Genomic DNA, 19,616 nt, shown 5'->3' on the forward strand with positions numbered 1-19,616 from the left:
AAGTTTTTGATAAAATCTGGTAAATTTTTTGACATTACAAATGCAATGAACAGATTAGCACATGCAAGAATATTGCATTGTTATAAATTAATAATACATGACTCATAGCACATGCACCAGTAGTTTTCTTCTAGCTGTTTCCTACTGTGTTCCTTAATTCTAGACTTATGCTACCAGCCCAGATATTTATGATCCCACTTTATATATAAAAATATTTTTTAAACTTTTTGAAATAAATTTCTGAAAGATATCCATAATACTTTTATTTGCAGCCAATGATAGATATTTTATAAAATATCCAACATATCAATAGACATTTTTATAGAACTTTTACCAAACCACATTAGAAAACCAACATAATCAGCAATAGTATTTTCTTACATATAAATACAATGCTCAATTTTCAAATATAATTTTTGAATTTTTTTCTGATCCTCAATTGTTTGGAGAATTCACATAGCTGTATCAAAGTTTTAATTTATTAATTAAGCCAGCAGCTTTGTGAATACTTACAATTTGCAAATAATTTTGTTTATATTTAGAAAATTACTAAATATATAAACAACATCATTTTCATTTAACTTCTCTCAAACTTATATGTATACAATATTATAGAAAATTAGCTTAACAAATATAGAATATACATTACTATTCCTTCCACAAAGTATTTTTGATATTATAAATTAATTTTTTAACTAATAATATTGCATAGAATAAGTTTAAACCAAACTGCAGTATAATAAGAAGTCTTTAAATTGCAATATTTTTATAACTAATATTGTTGAAATGTTGCCCCATTACAACAACAATACTGAAATAAGTATAATTTTTACATATCAATAAAGGCCCAATTTATAATTAAATGGATTTAATTTCCATTCCATGTTCCAATAAAATCACAAATTATGAAATTGTGAATCTTAACGAATCGGAGACGACGAGAATGGAGAAGATGAGAGCGGATTAAATGCATCCATGTCTTGATCTGCTTGATTATTTTTTATTTCTTGAAGTGTATGAACAAATCTTGACCATTCATCAATTTTAGGTGTTGCTAATTGCTGCAGAATAAATTTAAAGTAATTTTTCAGAAATATTCTCTAAATAGTAATGTAAGACATACAATAGAAAATAAACTTACTTCACCAACATCATATATCCAAATCTTGCCCATATCATCTCCTATGGTTACTTGATGTCCAGAAGGCGTCCATATAACTCTATTAAGAGCAGGATTACCTTCCACAGCTATGCTTATTGTTGGAAGCTAAAAAATATAAATAAATTACCTTTTCAAAATATTTCAGAAGTAAATTGCAAATTAACAATATAGCAAAAAATTTATTTGTTTTAATTTTTAATTATAGGTAACACCATCAAGTGGCTATTTGGCTTCTCCCAAAAAACAATCATATTCCCTTGAAATTACAATAACAACTTAAAAACTAAAAACAAAATTACAAAACATAGCATGCTACCCAGACCTCTGGTCCGATCTCATCTTTCAGTACGTACAAGGTCTGTTCAAAAAGTATCGGACCTTTGGTCGGCAAAAATACATTTATTGATTTTGAGGTATAAAACCCTAATCCCCTTCAAAGTAGTCTCCTTGGTAGTGTATACACTTCTCCCAGCGTTTCTGCTATTGTTGGAAACACTGCTGGAACGCATCTTTTGAAATGGCCAACAGCCAGTCCGTTGCATTCCGCACGATGTCTTCTCTCGACTAAAATCAGGTTCCTTTTAGCGGCATTTTCAGCTTGGGAAATAGCCAAAAGTCACACGGAGCCATGTGGGGAGAGTACGGAGGGTGACAAACCAAAAGAGTGTTGTGTTTGGCGATGAAAGCCCGAATCAGATGCGCAGAATGGGCGGATGCGTTATCAAGATGGAGCTGCCAAGTTTTGATCGACCACAGATCCGGTCGTTTGCGTCGCACAGCATCGGAAAGATGACGAAGGACCTCCTGGTAGTACTCCTTTGCGATGGTTTGGCCTCGTGGTGCGTACTCACAATACACCACCCCACGAGAGTAAAAAAAACTGTCAACATGACCTTGATATTTCTGCGGGCCTGCCGCGCTTTTTTTTGGCCTCGAGGATCATCTCCAAAAGCCTGCTTAATCTTGTGAATGGTTTACGCTCGGATATCGCCAAGGTTTTAGGAAAAATTTGATGTAATATCGCTGCTCACGTTGTTCAGTCATTTTCCAACTTAGTGGAATCCGACGAGAGCTCGCTACATGTCCTCACTCATAGGCCGACTGCCAACGACTGATGCTTCCTGCAGGCGGGAAAAAATTCAGGGCTGTGCATGACTGTCCCCTCCACAACTCCACCGAAAAAGGCCTCCCGCGCATCATTGGTTTACGTGGAAAAACTAAAAGTCCGATACTTTTAAACAGACCTCGTATAACATTATGCTATAGCCATCGTCGGTTACTACAGTGCTAGCTAGGGACGCATCAAGTGCTCTTGTCCTATAAACTCCCACATAAGGCACCCAACCAACCATCGTATACCCTGGCAAGGCACATATATAAACAAAACAACTCTATGAAAACCCAATACATTTGTTCAGCAGTTATGGATTCGAGTCCCGCTCCGGGCCAATAACAAGTAGAAATGATGATAAATTTGAATAAGCCAACTTAAACCAGTTCTTATCAAATTATTATACAAATTTCTACGCTTAATTGCTGATTGCATTTTAAAAATTGTAATGTATAAACATCATTTAACTATCAGTTCTATAAATAATTATTTAATTATTTAACAAGTTACTTACTTCAGTGTCATTATTTAAATTCCAAATATCTAATCTTCCCATTCCATCTACACATGCAAATAGTGCAGGATGAATAGGGGACCAAGCCAGATCATATACATAATCACCATTATCTTCAAAAGAATATAGTGGCTTGTTTTCCTGAAATTGTAACATAACAAAAATTAATAAAAGCAAAAGCATATATTTTAAAACAAAGGTCAGCAAATTTTTAATTGTATTCTGTTATAGGAATACAATTAAAAATTTGCTATAACAGCAAATGTGCTATAACAGCACGGAAAAATAGTATGCAACACATAAGTTAAGCTCAAGATTTTTAGTTCAGACTTCTGGCTTAGCTCAAATTTACTGTATAAGTTTATCCCCAAATATGAAATAAATTAGAACTGAAATGTGGATACTACATAGTATAATATACAGTACATATAATGGAAGAGTATAATAAAATCTTTCATCAATTTTGTAATAATTTTCAAAATATGATCAATAAAATATCAAAAATGAAAAGTTTCTAAAAAGAAAGAAAAAACTTTCAGAAATCTTGTCACTGAACTGAGCTGTACAGGGAAAATCCATTTTTTCCCCCAGTATTTAGAAAATATTATTATTAAACAATAAAATATAGATTACATTATAAAGTTGAATTCTTTTGCTATTTGATATAAGTAACATTAAAAGAAATAACTCATATAAATAAACTAAGATTAATTATACCTTTAAGCTCCATAGTTTAACTGTCCAATCAAATGATGATGTCAAAAACAAATGTGAAAAATCTATTTGTCCCTGAGCAGTGTGAGCATCAATTCCTGTTACAGGACCCTGATGACCTTCAAACATATCCAAAATTCCAGCTTTGCTACCATGTCGACATGCTGTAAATTGATCATTTAAAAGAAAATTGAAATTTTTCAATCATCATTTGAAAATAATTTTGAAGTAAAAAAATTAATTATTTTTTAATATTTACATAATTTTACACATTATTATTATTTATTGTAATAATTTAATGAATTAAATTGTTTGTTATTTAATACTAAATAATTTAACTCACTTTTGTTCTACTTATTTTTTATTCCTGCTTTATGTTATTTTGTTAAGAATAAGCCAGACTATCTTTTGGCATTAAGGTTGTTTACTTGAAAAGTTTTTAATTACAAACAAGTATTTTCAACATTTCAAATGTCATTTTCAGGCTGGGCATATAACATTTAAATTACAATTTTTAAAAAAGTATATTAAGTTAAAATATTTCAAACATGTGGTTTAAATCTTAACACAGTTTTTACAGAAAACTGAACAGATATGACATAAATGTTATAATTTTAACTTGCTAATGTATTTTAAGGTATCTTAAAAAATAAAAATAAGCAATTATTTTAATAATTTGTAAAATGTAATCCATATCACTGGTAGTTTGAAAGTGGGTTTGTTACAGGGCTCTAATGTCATTATGTATAATGACTCCCAGAGAAAGATGGTTCTGTGATTTAAAATATTGCTTAAAGAGGAAAGCCTTAGCCATAAAAATGTAAAATTATTCTCTAATACCTTTCTGGAAAGTTTGGTGTCATTAGAAAGCTCATTTTTATGTTATTTAACCATTAATACAAAGAAAGATAATCTGGTTAATAAATCAGTTAACTACCTTTATAAAAATAAAATAGTGTATGAATATTTAAATTTTTTATTCACCTTAACTTTTAAATTAATAAAAAATTTAAATATTCATACAATATTTAAATTAAAGTAAAAATTAACTTTAAGTGTGTATGCTTTTCTACTATGGAATTTATAAACATTCTGAAATTGTTAAAGGAATTTTATATTTAAAGGTATACTTAGAAATTGTTATATTTCTAAGTATACTTCTGTAAAGAAAGATGGAATTTGATCAGTTCATATACAGTATATGAAATTATCCAAAAAATGACCATTACTATTGTATTTTCACAAAATGACCAGCATGCCAGAAACCCTGGAGTTACTGCTGATTAAACTATGACTAATATTGGCATTTGCCAATATTAGTTTGGAATTTTCACGCTGGTTAGTGGTTGTAGAATACATATATTTATGTTAATTAAATGTTAAAGAAAACATTTTTGGAGTATAATAAAATAACAACATTGATTTAAAATCAGGAAGAGAGTTTTCTTTTACAAGACAAAACAATTAACAACTTACTGACATTAATAGCATTAGTAGTAGTTAGTGTAGTTGACTGACCATCTTCCCTGACCTTAAAAATAACACCTTCCTCTCAAATTTTCACACAAATCTGATATTAATGGTGTCAGCTGAGATAATTTACAGAGAGTTTCTTAAATTTAACATATTTATTTTTGCATTTTTGAATCAAACAACAATAAAATACACATCCAAAAAAGCATATAAAAGCACTTTCAAAATTCCTCAAGTATTTTATGTTAGAAAGAAGACAAAATGTTCATATAATCATAGTTTTTGATGTAATGCTGAGAATTTCACAGTTTTAGAATAAAAACTCATTTGTTTTTTTAATGCATTCTCTAGAGAAGGATGTATAACCTCACTTAAACCAGCAAGTCGGGCATTCCCCCGGGATAAATTAGCATGCCAATTTTTACCATATGGAAATATCTGCTTTCATGGTCTCCCCCGAATAAACCAGCATGCCAGTCATTCCACAAAAATACAGTATTAATTACAGGAGATAATATGTTTTTGTTTTTGACAAAAAATTTTTATTGAAAATATTTAATGTTACAATTTTCAATCTATACTATAGAAAATAAATAAGTAAAATAAAGACAACTTAATTAAATAGAATCAAATATTAGAAATAAGTTACAACCTTATCAGTGTGAAGAGTCAATAAAACTAAAAGACCATTTGTCACTAAGATTGGAGTAACTATTTTAGTCTAATTTATATCTTTATTATCTGTATATATTTCTCCCTTTAATTTTTGATATGTTTCAAATGATAATTCTATAAATTTACTTTGATATTTATCTCTCTGAAACTTTTAAGTGAATTTCAAATATTAGGTATGTTTTTGCAATAAGATACTTTCATAAAGAAATATTTAAAACATAATTTTAAATTAGATACATTTCTAGTATGGTCTCAAAAATTTTAGTATGTTATATGTGATTTTATTCATTTACATTTTTATTTTATATAAATATTCTTATTGCTATTGTATTAATATTTAAATCAAGTAATTGCCATATATTTTTAATATGATGATCATCACTTTATCAGTTATAACTAAATGTAATACACAATAACTATACAGTAGCAATTAAACTATTTAGTTCAATATGCATTTTTACACCACTTAGATGCAATGACTTCAAATATAATATGTTACATTCCAACCAATGAGATTATGTTTTTTATTCTGAAATTCTATTCTATCTTCCACATTAATTTAAAATTGTCAAAAATATTTGTTTTAGTAAAAAGAGTTTTTGCTAGATTTTAGTGATTACTGTGTGGATAGATTGATGATCATTATATGAAGTAAATAATTTTATTCATTTCCAAGCCATATTTTAAAAATTATACAGTAAGACCCTGCTTAATGTGGGGATGCATTCCTAGACAACAAAGCGCTAAGCAAAAGAGCATTAAACGAGGTGATTTTAACATAAAATGAATAGGAATAGGTAAACACGCAACCAAAAATAAACAGATTTTACTTTACTTTTAAGTTATTTTTATATTAATTTGCATAATAATATATATATGTTAAATAATACATAAACATATACACACAGAAATGTAAAGTTCATTTTTTGTGACGAAGGTCCTGACTTTTCTGAAATTCTTGTTTTATGCAATAAAGTTGTGTAATTTCATTTGTTGCTTTTTTCTTTTCTTAAGCAAATGTCAGTAGCAAGAGATCACATCCAAAACACCTCGTCTTACTTTTGCACTTTTTCAAAATCCAGATCATTCACTACAATTTGATCAACGATTTCAGTTATCATTACCAAACTTTTACTAAGAAAATCTGTAGAGAAGTTCTTTGGGTTCTTCATTTTCAGAATCACTATTTTCCAGTTCTACATGAATTCCTTGTTCTGCCAATTCTTGAAGGTCGTTGGTAAGACTCTCACCAGAAACCTGCAGTAATTTCTCAATATCCTGTCTACATCTCCTAGTCCTGCTTGTCTACATCTCCTAGTCCTAGCTTGTCTACATCTCCTAGTCCTGCTGTATTGATTAGGTTGAGTTTGGTCAACCTAACGATACAGCGATAGGCTCTTCTGGTTGAGAATTCTGAGATACCTTCAGCCGTAACTTCTTCCACACTTTGTTCATGCATTTATCAGTTAATTCTTGCCAAGTGAAGCCAATATTTCCTATGGCATCCATAATGTTATATTTTTTCCAAAATTGCACCAAACATAGATTTAAAGAAAGTACACCTTTTTGCCGATTGATTTATGTTTGTAAATTATTGCTGCAATTTATTGATTCATATATAATACGACTATATTATATACAAATCAATAAAATGCCATGATAATTTAAATCAGAGTAAACTTTGAGCTTTTTTTAGGCTTCAAGCAGGCTGCATTAAGCGGGTTCTTACTGTATTATAATTACAAAAATACACATAACAGAATTACCTGTATATATAGCACCTTCCTCACTTCCAACTACAAAGTTATTGAAATCACCATATGGAAATGTCAAACAAGTTACTGCTACTGGTCTTGATTGTTTTTGCTGACTCAATTCCATTGAATCCTGAATAAATTATTTTATTCAAATTTTATCATAAAAACTATAAAAAAATGTAATGTATAATAAAATTAAATAAAAACCTGAGGAGCAGAAAGCATGTCCAGACTCCAAGAACAAAATTTTCCATCAGTTGATATGCTAACTAAATTATGTGCATTCTGAGTTCCTACTACTTGCACACAATATACTGGATGCTAAGAAAAATATTATTTATTGTTGATTATAAAATAATGATGATAATTTGATGTGAAAAAATTAAATTAAATCTATTGTTATAATTAAAAGATATAGTCTTGTCAAAAATTACTAAACTATGTCTTGTTTATAAAATCTACTGCCGTTTTATGTTAGCAGCGTAGAGGTATGAAGGAGTACACGTCGAGAGTTGATATTTGGCACAGAGTATTAGCACATCATTTGCACATAAAAAAATCCAGACTTGTAGGTAGTCAGGGGACCGAGAACAGAGTCAAAATAAAATACAAAAGGTACCTCACCCCACCGAAGTCAGGTGGGGGAGAGTTTCACTCACAGTCATTCTAAGAAGTGAACTCTGACCTTAGGACTGAACACGCAGTTTCTTCTATGTTAAATAAAATTTGTAATCTAATTTTATAAATTTGGGAGTGCTTCAAATATGACGTTAAAATGGTTTTATGTCATTACAAATGGATTTTTTAACATTTTCTAGTATAGTAAAATCGTGGGACTGATAAAAATTTGACATTATATTAGGGTTGTTGTTACATCCGACGAAATTATAATCAGGTTAAACTGTACATTGTTTGTGCAAAATAAAAAATTAATTTCAGACGATACAATAGCCATGATTATTTTTTCAAAAATGAGAAATTTTCATTACGCATCAACAAAAATTCAACCCGGGCCGACACGCAATGGAGAGAAATTTTGAAATTGGATAGGTTAATTTCATCGAAAATGCATCATGCCGGCCAAGTTTGAACATTTGTGCCCAAAAGCAGTAATACCAAAGAAGATTGAAGAATGAGAACGAGACCTGCCTTGAGCATCAAAGTGATTCCGCTTAGTAGTGAGTCTCCAAGACTTAGTCTTGTCCTAAATAGGGTTTTGTCATTTTACTTGTTTCTATTTTCAATATAGTAGTTTAAAAGTTTTAAAATAAGTTATAAATTGAAAAAAACTGATTTTAAACTTATGCAATAGATATGTGCTTTAAATATATTTCATGTACATATTTTATGTTTGTTTATATAGGAATTCATAGCCAGTGTATATTTATAGTGTTATTCTTATGCAACATAAATTACATTTAGTTTGAAGAAAAGAAGTCTCCTGTCACCTCCTTTCTGGAACGATCTTGCATTTGCCCACAAAAAAAGTAAAAGTACAGTACCTACATATATGGCTTGAGTTTGTCAGTTGTTCTGATGTTATAAAAATATTAGCTTGACTCATCCACAATAATGTTTATAATGAACAAAACATATATAAATAAAATGATAATGCTAATAATCATTAAAACAATAAATTTATTATGGTAACTTTACTACACTACTAAGAAATTAATAACACCAAAACAATATTTACATTTAAGAAAACCTCAGCATGGTATAAGTATGATTATTTAGGAAATCAACCGAAATTATACTAATAATCAAATAATATAACCAAATTAACTATTAAACTAAAACTTAACTAATTAATTATTAAATTTAATACAAGATGACAACAAATTATTTAATGTTTATATAATTAATTAGTCAAGTTCTAGCCAAATTGTTTTAATTTCATTATATCACGTGATTGAAGACAACCAATTTGTAACATAAAATTTTCATAATCTTGTTTCCTGTTACTTTTACTTGAAAAACTGTTTATGTTTCTGTTTCTGTTTTCTATTATAGGAAACAATAAATTTAATTACATTCAGTTTAAATTATTTCTTTAACTACAATAGGAAAGAATCTCAAATAACTTTTTTGATATGAGAAAAAGATTTGCAAAACTAATGATAAAAAAGCTTTAATGAAATGAAACAAAATAAATATCTTTCATTTGCCATAAACACTAACTGATATTCCTGGACTATTTTACACACATTATTTTTCCATAATGGATAATACAATAAATATCCAAAACATAAAAATAAGTGGATAAAATCTCAAATTATTGAAGTTTGAAATTTCAAAGGAAATTTATTGAAAATATTTCAAAAAAGTTAAACAATTTTTTGTATATTGCAGATAATATTTGTAAAATGTCTATAGAAAAGTATGTGAAAATTTTTCTATTTTTCCAGAGTATATTTTGCTGAGAATAATTCTAAGATCTTAAAGATTATTACTTATATTTTTACTCAAAAAAGTTAACATTACTGGAAGTACATTACTATTCAGTTTAAGAAAAACTAGTTTGTAAACTGAACTATCTTCAGTAATTATAATATAATTATTATAATGTAAAATGAATAAATTAACAAATTTGCCATTTTTCTATTTTAGCAAAATATTTTTGACACATTGTTTTGATTTCACAAATAATTTCAAAGTTAAAAATTTTATTTATTTTATAAACTTAAAATATATTAATTTATTTAATGCATAAATTAGCAAATAACTTACAGTATGAGCTGCTGCTGATAAAGGACTTCTTTGAACTGGTGTTCTTTTATTACTTCTATTATCCCAAAGAACTATTTGGCCAGAATAAGTCCCACCAATTACAAGGTTAGGATGAAATTTGGCAAAACATGAAGACATAACTGCTGACTGAAATTTAAATTATTTCAAACTTTATTAATATTTAATAAAAGTATTGAAGTTGATTTTATGAAATATATCTTTAAATAATAATATACAAAACAGAGATAAAAAATATGCACAATCATTTTTCATTATTTATTAATATAGTATTGATTTAAAAGAACTTTAAGTTCATTACTAGTGCAAATTAATTTACTATTACAATAAATAGAACAAATACAAATATTTCAGGATATTAATAGAATATACATTAAATTTAAACTTTAAAATTTTAACAGAATTTTAAGAATGCAAGTGGAACTTTAGCAGAAACAGATTATTAAGAAATTGAGCAAAAAACTAAACTTTAAAATAATTTTTTTAAACAGAATATTGTTCTAGAAGTAAAATAAAATAATTGAAAATAAAAAATATATTTAATTTTAAAGACCATAAAATTATTAATATATTCAATAAAATGCAAAATAACATTTTAAATTAGTCATATATACAATTTTAAGAAAGACCTTTTTTTAAGTTAAAGTTTTGAAAAGATTATTTTAAGTTACATAAAAAGTATGACGATCAAACTGTTAATTACATAAAAAATATCTGATTTGATAAATTATTTTTAAAACATATTTTACTAAAATGCAACAATAATGAAGTTTTCTTAATTAGCTGCTATCAATCTTTGTCTCTTGTCACTAACAACTAGACTATTTTGAAAATTATATTTTGTGCTGTGCCGCACCTGAGCTATACTGGTTATCAAGGGTCCCACAGATATGGTGCCTAATTTAAATTTTGATATTCTTACTACAGTAATGAGTTTATAAAAAATTGATTTGGGTTTTTTTGTTGATGGGTACCCAGTCAATCGCTCTTTTTGCCCATAGAGTAATGCACCACCAAGGCATGGACGACCCTTACCATATAAATAAATTTAAGGATCTTGAGAATATGTCAGCCTAAGAAAGTCATGAATGGTTTTATGTCATATATAAGAGCAAATCCGTGAGTTATAAGGCTCTAAGCAATTAATTTGAAGAATAGTTACCATGGGATTTATGATTTCTTTACAAATTAGTGTGAAATGCTAATTTTAATTAACAAGTTTAATTAATTAAGCTGAAACTTTTGTAATCTGGAGAACTGTTCATGATGCTTCTTAACACATTGAAAACAAGAAATGAATTACAGTAAGCTGAAACATCTAAGATTCCCCTAAATATTGAAAACTGATCAAAAAAAGTTGCAACCTTAAACTTTTAACTAAAATTACATATAAAATACTAATATTTCATTCTTAAATTATTCATCTACAATTTTAAATTAATAGAAATTACATATTTATTCTAATAAACAGTACAGCAGAAAGATAGAAAAGTTAGAGACAGTGCCCTCTACTAGAAAGTGTGTTGTCTATTGGAGGAAGATAAGGTTTATTGTAAACTTAAAATTACACATTCTACTCAGCATTGCCACTCTTACCTTAAGTTAAAATGAAGTGTAAACATGTTAAGTGTTGCATTGTTCAAATAATAATAAAGTGAAAAAGTCACAAGATTTATTTCATTAATTGTCACTTCTAATTCCCAACAAATAGAAATAATAGTCACCCCTAATAAACACCATAGTTGTAAGCCAAAAAAGTTATAGACTGCATTTTTATTATAATAATTTTATTCTTTATATTACAAACCTAATGTTTTTTAGTGTTTTTGATCTGATCTTACATATCTTCAAAACAATGTCTTTTGACTTTTTAATATAAAACAGTTGACCACACTTGATTTAAAGCATACTTTTTCATTTGGATATCAAATTATTAAACTACATCCAGCAACTTTAACTGCTATGTTTTTAATAATTTTGCTTTCAGGCAAAAAAGGATGGTAAAATCAATTTTCTGTAATATGCTTCTTGTCTAGTCTTGTATTCAATTTTACAAGCTCTATGACAGCTTTTTTTTTTCTGCTAGACTTATTACACCATCAATTAAAAATGTGATTTTCTAAAGATTGTCCCGTTTCTATTTCCTAGAGTATGCATTTCAGACTTCGAGTCCCTTATCAACTCTTTGTGATGTAAATAGTTATGAGAAGCACAGAAATGGTGACAATTGATAACATATGGATGATAATTATTAATTTACAGGTGTTTGAGTAGATATGATGGTACGATACATAAAGTAGTAATAGCAGTGAGAGGCAAACAATATGCATAAAAAATTTCTGTGAATCATCTCATCATGTTACGAATTTACTGTAAATAAGTTTATAATTTTATTGTTTTAACGATGCACATGTTTTTTACTTCATCATTCTATTTTATTGTTTTAATGGTAAAACAGTTCCCAATGTCACGGTTTTAAATGTTATGGTTTTAACAGTGTACTTTTTTATGTATATTGATTTTCTAAAGACTGTTTCTAATTGATGGTTAATAAGTCTAGAGGGAAAAAAAGCCGTCATAGAGCTCCTAAAATTAAAATCAATATTAAAATTCATTCTTTTTTATGCAACAACGTCAAAATATATAATCTAATGCAGGGGTATCCAAACCACGGCCCGCATGCGGCCCAAGGCAAGTTCCAATGTGGCCCAATAAACATGTAAACAAAACCAACAAATGTTTTAATTTTTTTATTATTTTTTTATTTCAACGGATAAACCCAAAAAAGAAGTTTCACAAAGCCGTAAACCTTTACTCATATTTTATTTTTGAGTGGAAAGGAAATATTTTCAAATGCTTGGAGATATGCGAATGAGGAAGGATTACTAAATAAAGCTGGAGTTGTGACTCAAAGGACACAAATTTTGAGAAAGGAGGGAAAGGATGAAAGATAAAAAGTAGTGAGAAAGGTTAAATAGATCTTCTGTTATGCAAATATTGATCCTTAATTTTCCAACCTTTCTCACTTCTTTATCTTTTGTCCTTTCTCTCCTTCAAGTCACGATTCCAGCTTTATTTAGTATTTCTTCCAGCGTTGCAAGATTTGGCTACATTGCACCAAATGTGGCAACTTTTTTTAGTTTGACATAAAAAATGATTTGGCACTTTGGTTACTTTTTTGGCTACATATTATTTATAAATGTATTAGTTGAATAAAAATGCACTTTAAAATGGTGTTTTGTCACTTTTTATTAATTAGGGACCCAAATAAAACAAATATTTGTGTTTTTCAAATACATTTTCATTTGTCTCTTTTATAATAAATAAATTTATCTATTTCTAAGTAAAAATTGAAAGTGTCTGTACAAGTAATTTTTTAAAATATCCTTTTTTATGATAAAGTTTTAATACTTATTATTATAATCTAGACATGTTAAATCCTTAAATATACTTGTATATTGGGCCACAAGTATATATATATATATATATACTTGTGGCCCAAAACTCGACTTCTTCTAATGCGGCCCAGAGAAACAAAAAGGTTGGATCCCTGATCTAATGCATGTTATTAGTTGTCTTATATAGTAGCAATAACAAATTTTCATTTTATAAACATAGATTTTTGTTTTATTTTGTTATTTAATTCCAGTCATTATTCTCAAACATAATTTTAAAAAAATTTGAGTTCTCTCTGTCTATCATATCTNTTACCAAATTGCCAAAAAAAAAAAAATTATATAGGTGAAACTAGTAGAATGTTAGAATTAAGAATTAAAGAACACGAAGCAGCAATTAGATTAAAATACAATAATTCTCTGTGGTTCAACCATATAAAAAATAGTAATTGTCAAATAGATAGAAATAACATAAAAATAATTCATTTGGAAAAAGATATGTATAAATGTAAATTTAAAGAACATATTGAGATTATAAAATTTAAAGATGATAATTTAATCAATATATCAAATGGTATGCAAATAGATCAACAGTGGTACAATATAATGGATGGCACTAATGGAAAAAAGTGATTGTAATGTATTTATCATACAGTGTTGTGTCAGAAAATAATTGGAAATATATTGTGAAATTGTGTATGTATTCTCTTGAAAATGTTTTTAATATTACTATGCTAAATATAATTAACCTGTAAAACGATTATAATTACAGTTACTGCAACGTTATATTGTAGAAAATACACATTCTTTAAAAGTTGTACTTATATAAGATTTTATGAGCACATGTTGAAAAATATAAAAGTGAGTATGTATCGTATTATATTGTTATTTTATTAGAATATGTGATGTTATAAAGTAAAAGATTATAAAANTAATCATAAATATATACATTGAAATTTCTGTTCTCTGTAATTTTCAATCTGGATGACATGCAGTTGACAGTTTTTCAGTGTGCAAATACTTTTTGAGAAAAAGCTGACCTCTGAGAGACACCACACAGGAATTTGTGTTTGGTAAAAACTTAGGAATAATGCATAGGTGTTGACACAGCAATGGTCATTTTGAATGAGTGGAACTCAACACAAAAGCGATTTAAAATAAATTTATTCTTACAAAAATACAATTCCTTATATTTTCTGCTATTTTTCATCACCACAAAACAAAAGAGAAAAGGCAACAACATACCAAATAATTTTAAATGAGAGTAATGCATTGTGTGCAACAATGTGATGCCTACTGTATAACATTGTCATATACAATGCAACATAACAAAAATTAAAAAAAATTTAACTTTGATAATGCAAACTGTTAAAATTAAGATATTTTTGTTCAATTTATAACAATTATTGAGACATCATGACAAATGCATTTATTTGATAAAATTCTCATTATTTTTTAAGTTATAAATCTAGTAATTTAAGCAGTTAAAGTCATGTGATCCCTTGCCAAATTTTTGATAATTTGGGCATCATTTCTCACAGAGAAAACATTCCAGCAAAATTTTGACTCTTTCTGTAATATTTCAAGTGATATTAATTTTTGAATTGAAGATATTGATTTTTGAAAACTGTGTGATTACATCACACAAAAAATTAAATTGAAATAATCAGTTCTGACAAAACTAGTTGTTACAGGTTAAAGCAAACACTGTTCTGAATAAAATAATACAAAAATGTTGTCATATGAACCATTTACAATAGTGATGAAAGTTTTTATTTGAGGTAGTAAAACACTGCAGTTTGTTTGATTTGGAATGGTGGTTCACTCTAGCTTTACTGCTAATCTCCCTTCAAAGTAATAAAGTTTTCCTACTCTGACTTTGAAAGATAACCTCTCTCTCTCCAATTACAAACAAACCTGATGTCAATCCATGAAACCTGAGATAATTTAGAGAAGTGAAATTTGATACATTTATTTTTATGCTTTTTCTGATCAAATTGCAATAAAATAAACATAAAATTTGCATTTTCATCAATCCACAAATTATCATTATTAGAAAGAAGACAAAATATGGAGAGAAAAGATATAACTGTAGTTTCTGATGCAATGCTGATAATTTCACAACTTTGAAATAAAATTTGGTATCTGAGAGTGTCTATTGTTTCACATACTGGAGGATTAAGTATCTTTATTGTTTCCTTACTGAAATGTAATGTTACGTCATTGTGATGCAAGAAAAAAAAAGATTCTTTCTGGCATTACTTTGTGAATACATTTCTTGAATATTCATAAGATTTTACAATATTTTACCAAAATTGATTGTTTCTTCCTTTTCATGCAATTTTCCAATAATAAAAATTCAATCATTGATCACTGTTATGTATAAAATGAGAAAGACAAATTCATGTTTAATCTTGACTACTATGTAAAGAACAATGTAACAACTAAAACATTGAACTAATACACTAAACACTAAGGCACTCATGATTACTGAATGTTTCTATTCCTGCACTTCTTGGAACATAAGGAACTTTTATTTATCAATCAACCATTATATTATGTAATTTGTTTTCTAATCCATTGCTTATTTTAGGAAGGCAACATTTTATTAAACAAAAGAAATGTTTTTGGTAAAAAATCTGACAAATTTCAGCTTAGAAACATCTATGTATGCTATGGTAAGTTCATAGTAAAAGCAATTGTATTCTAAATTGAAATAATAGAAACATCTATTTACATATATTAACATTTTAGAATGATATAGAAGTGAAATTCTCATGTTAAAAGAAAATTCAAATTAAACATTCAGAACAATTACAAGAATTTTTTAAAATAAAATTCTTCACATATTACTAGTGATTTTGATAAAACTCCATTTTAATTTTTCTACTTAATTCATTTAGAAATATCCTTAATGCATAATTTTATTTACTCTTTAAAGTCTTAATACATTTTCTGATCTAAAATAAAACTTATTTCAGCTAACTTCACTGTATTCAACTAAAGTAAATATTTACTTTTTGTTTATACAATTTTGTAATTCATCTATAAAATCTTATTCAATTTCATTTGATTTCATTTAAATCTCAATTGTTTATAATGCTTTTTCTCTTAAATTCTTTTTCTGCTAATCTGCTCTGGATTAAATAAAATTAAGGAACAAGTTAATCACAACCAGATGTTCTGCTGAATTATTGGGCTATTAAATAATCAATTTGATAATTATTAAATCATAAGATTATTAAATTAGCCTTTTAATAGCCTGATAATTCAGCATATCTGGATGTGATTAATTAAAAAATTGCATTATACAGTTGTTGTTTATATTTAAAAAACAAATAAATCATTTACTCTTTCTTCAATTTCATTTAATAATTTTTTCACTCTAAAATATATTTTAAGTAAAAGAAATGCTTACCTGAGAGGACCAATCGAAACTTGTAACTGTACGATTTTTTGACCAGTGATCATCAACAAAGTAACGATTGAGTGATAATTTAATTCCACTTTTATCATCCCTATAAAAATTTTAAGATTATGCAAATTTAAATTCACTTTACATAAAAAGTAATTATTATAAAAATGTCAATAAAAATAATCTTTTAAATATTACATAAAATAATTGTCAGCGAATTATGAAAATGATTTTATATTGTTTTAGTGATTCATTTTCAGTAATAACTTTTATAACATTTATTAAAAACAATTTAATAATTATTTTAAGATCTGATGAGTCCTGAAAACATTAACCCAAACATACAAAAAATACTTCGTAAATATTATAATGGTTTATTTTTTTAGAATAAATAAATAATAGAAAATTTACAATAAAAAGAACTTTTCCTACTTAAACTTCTCATTCATATGGCAATTTTATGAAAAACTTATTTTCAACAAATTCAAATTTAGCTTAATTTTTCAGTTACTTGTTATAGTAACATTAAAATTTTGTTAGAAAAAGTTTTCATCAGAATAAATAATGTATGTTTTTTAAAGTCATAATGATGGAAGTTAAATGAAGCATTAAGAACAAATAGTGAATATATTCAATTTTCTTTTTCAGTTAAAATCTAAAAATTCTGAAAGATATTGATCTATTTAAAAGAAGTTTGCTGTTTTTTTCTTCTAATCATTTTTATGCTATTTGCTTCAACTCAACATCTTCAGCATCTGTGTGTCTAAAATTTTTCCTTAGTTTAATAATATTACAGAGATATTTCTTTATATTTTTTAGAAAACAAAACATATTAGTTTACATATTTCAGAAATTCAGTTTTTCTTACTCCAATCAAATTGAAAGTTTACAATGACATTAAAACTACAGGATAAGTGGGCCTTAGAAGTTAGCACAAAAGAAAGAAGTGACAGTGAAAACTGATGTACAGACACACAAAATTTTATTTGTGGCTATAAGATTTATACAAATTGTGATTAATGAAACAACAAAAACCATGTCTATGCCTTAAATGTAGCATCATTCAAATGATCTCCAACAATATTAATGCATTGTTGCAAGCATATATAGAAGCTCCTCATGATATCCTATACTTGCAGGGGAATGGCTTCAATCTCTTCTCAGATTGCCATTTTCAAATCCCCAATATTTTGTAGCCACCAGGAGAAAACTTTGTCCTTCAGATATCCCCCAAAATAGTTTGAGGAAAGGTTACCATCACCTTTAATCTATGTTAAGGTTTACCATAAAAAAATTGTGAGTTGCTTTCTACCCAATGAGGAAAGTTATGCTTATTCACAAAACCATTAAGAAGAAAATCTGCTTCATCAGACATTACTAGAGCAGTTAAAATTAATTCATCTCACTCATTTTTCAAGGAATGTTGTGCAGGAGTCTTGTCTGCTCGCTAACTGCCAGTTACAGGGAATTCCACTCCTGTAACGCCACTGCACGTAAGTGTTCTAATAACAGTTACAGCTCTTGCAACTTGTAAAGATGGAACCTTAAATCAAACTTCACAATCTGAGGTGGAAAGTGTGATATGTGCAGTATTCTTGAATGGAAACAACTGATCAGGATTTTTGCTACAGAGCCATACGGACTCTTTGGACATTGTCAGACATATGCACTAAATTTTTGGACCGTTATGCTTTTTATCAGTGATACTGTTGCACTGTTTCATCAACCTTAATAGCATCCTTATGTCTGGAACATGGCAATGGTTCCTATGCAGTCCTCCATAGCATGGACATGGACGTCCATCTGCCATTCATAATGGACTAAATGGCATACTTTTGTGTACAGGTTAGGCAAGATAGATGGCACCACACACATTCCTAACTGTAGTGTTGTTAGTTGTAATTATACTAATTTCTGATTGAACCTACTTTGAACTATCAATAATCACTTTTCAAAAACTTAAGATATTAAACTAAATTAATTTTAATTGGACACTCAATGTTAATTGGTAATTCTAATTCATCTTCAATTTCAAATCATATTTTATCGAAATTTTTAGGAATAAATAATTATTTTCAAAAACTCTTTTATTTTTAAAGTTTACACACAGTAAAAAGTAAAACATAAATAAAATGAAATATTTTTTACCCTTCTTGTTCCTCTCCACCACCAGTATAGTCTACACAAATGTCAACATCTTCATATAAAACACGTTCTATTATTCGTGTGGCCCGATCAAAAAAATTTTGAAAATCTTCTCTCATCATGATTTGTTTCTTTTCTTCTTCACTAAATTCCCTTGCTTTTTGTAAATATGTAAAAAATTGAAATTATTTTCAAATATATTCATAGAAAAATTCATTCAAATAATTTTAATTACTAGAGGATGTATTTAAAACAAACCTTTCTTTTTTTCTTCTTTTACAATTTCTCCAGGTGGAATGGCACTTTCTGTATCAGGTGTATGAGCAGGACGTACCATTTCTACATGAGGTAATCCAGTCACCTTGTGTGGTGGATGAGCAAAAGATTCCAAATCGTGAGAGGGAAGGGAAGACCCTTCCCCATCTTCTTCAACTGACATGTCAGCGTAAGTGAGAACTAGGTGGTGAATAAGTCATGCCTGACATTTTGGTATATTTTAATAAAATA

At 27.8% G+C, this 19,616-nt stretch overlaps 1 protein-coding gene across 1 annotated transcript in view; it reads right to left on the bottom strand.

The window, feature by feature from the left end:
* Window positions 1-246: 246 nt before the first annotated feature.
* LOC111637781 (cytoplasmic dynein 1 intermediate chain 2-like) overlaps window positions 247-19,616 on the bottom strand; it is an 85,419-nt gene continuing 66,049 nt past the window's right edge. The window contains exons 11-20 of the mRNA XM_023383352.1: window positions 19,368-19,565; window positions 19,113-19,266; window positions 16,962-17,067; window positions 10,137-10,292; window positions 7,614-7,727; window positions 7,416-7,536; window positions 3,505-3,665; window positions 2,788-2,928; window positions 1,142-1,267; window positions 247-1,061 (exon numbers count right to left, since the gene is read on the bottom strand). Coding sequence (XP_023239120.1) covers window positions 921-1,061; window positions 1,142-1,267; window positions 2,788-2,928; window positions 3,505-3,665; window positions 7,416-7,536; window positions 7,614-7,727; window positions 10,137-10,292; window positions 16,962-17,067; window positions 19,113-19,266; window positions 19,368-19,565 — 1,418 coding nt within the window. The 3' untranslated portion in view covers window positions 247-920. The remainder of the gene's footprint in view (window positions 1,062-1,141; window positions 1,268-2,787; window positions 2,929-3,504; window positions 3,666-7,415; window positions 7,537-7,613; window positions 7,728-10,136; window positions 10,293-16,961; window positions 17,068-19,112; window positions 19,267-19,367; window positions 19,566-19,616) is intronic.

Source organism: Centruroides sculpturatus, unplaced genomic scaffold (assembly GCF_000671375.1).
Source record: "Centruroides sculpturatus isolate CEXI.00-Female unplaced genomic scaffold, Cexi_2.0 scaffold1176, whole genome shotgun sequence".
NCBI classification, from domain to species: Eukaryota; Metazoa; Arthropoda; class Arachnida; order Scorpiones; family Buthidae; genus Centruroides; species Centruroides sculpturatus.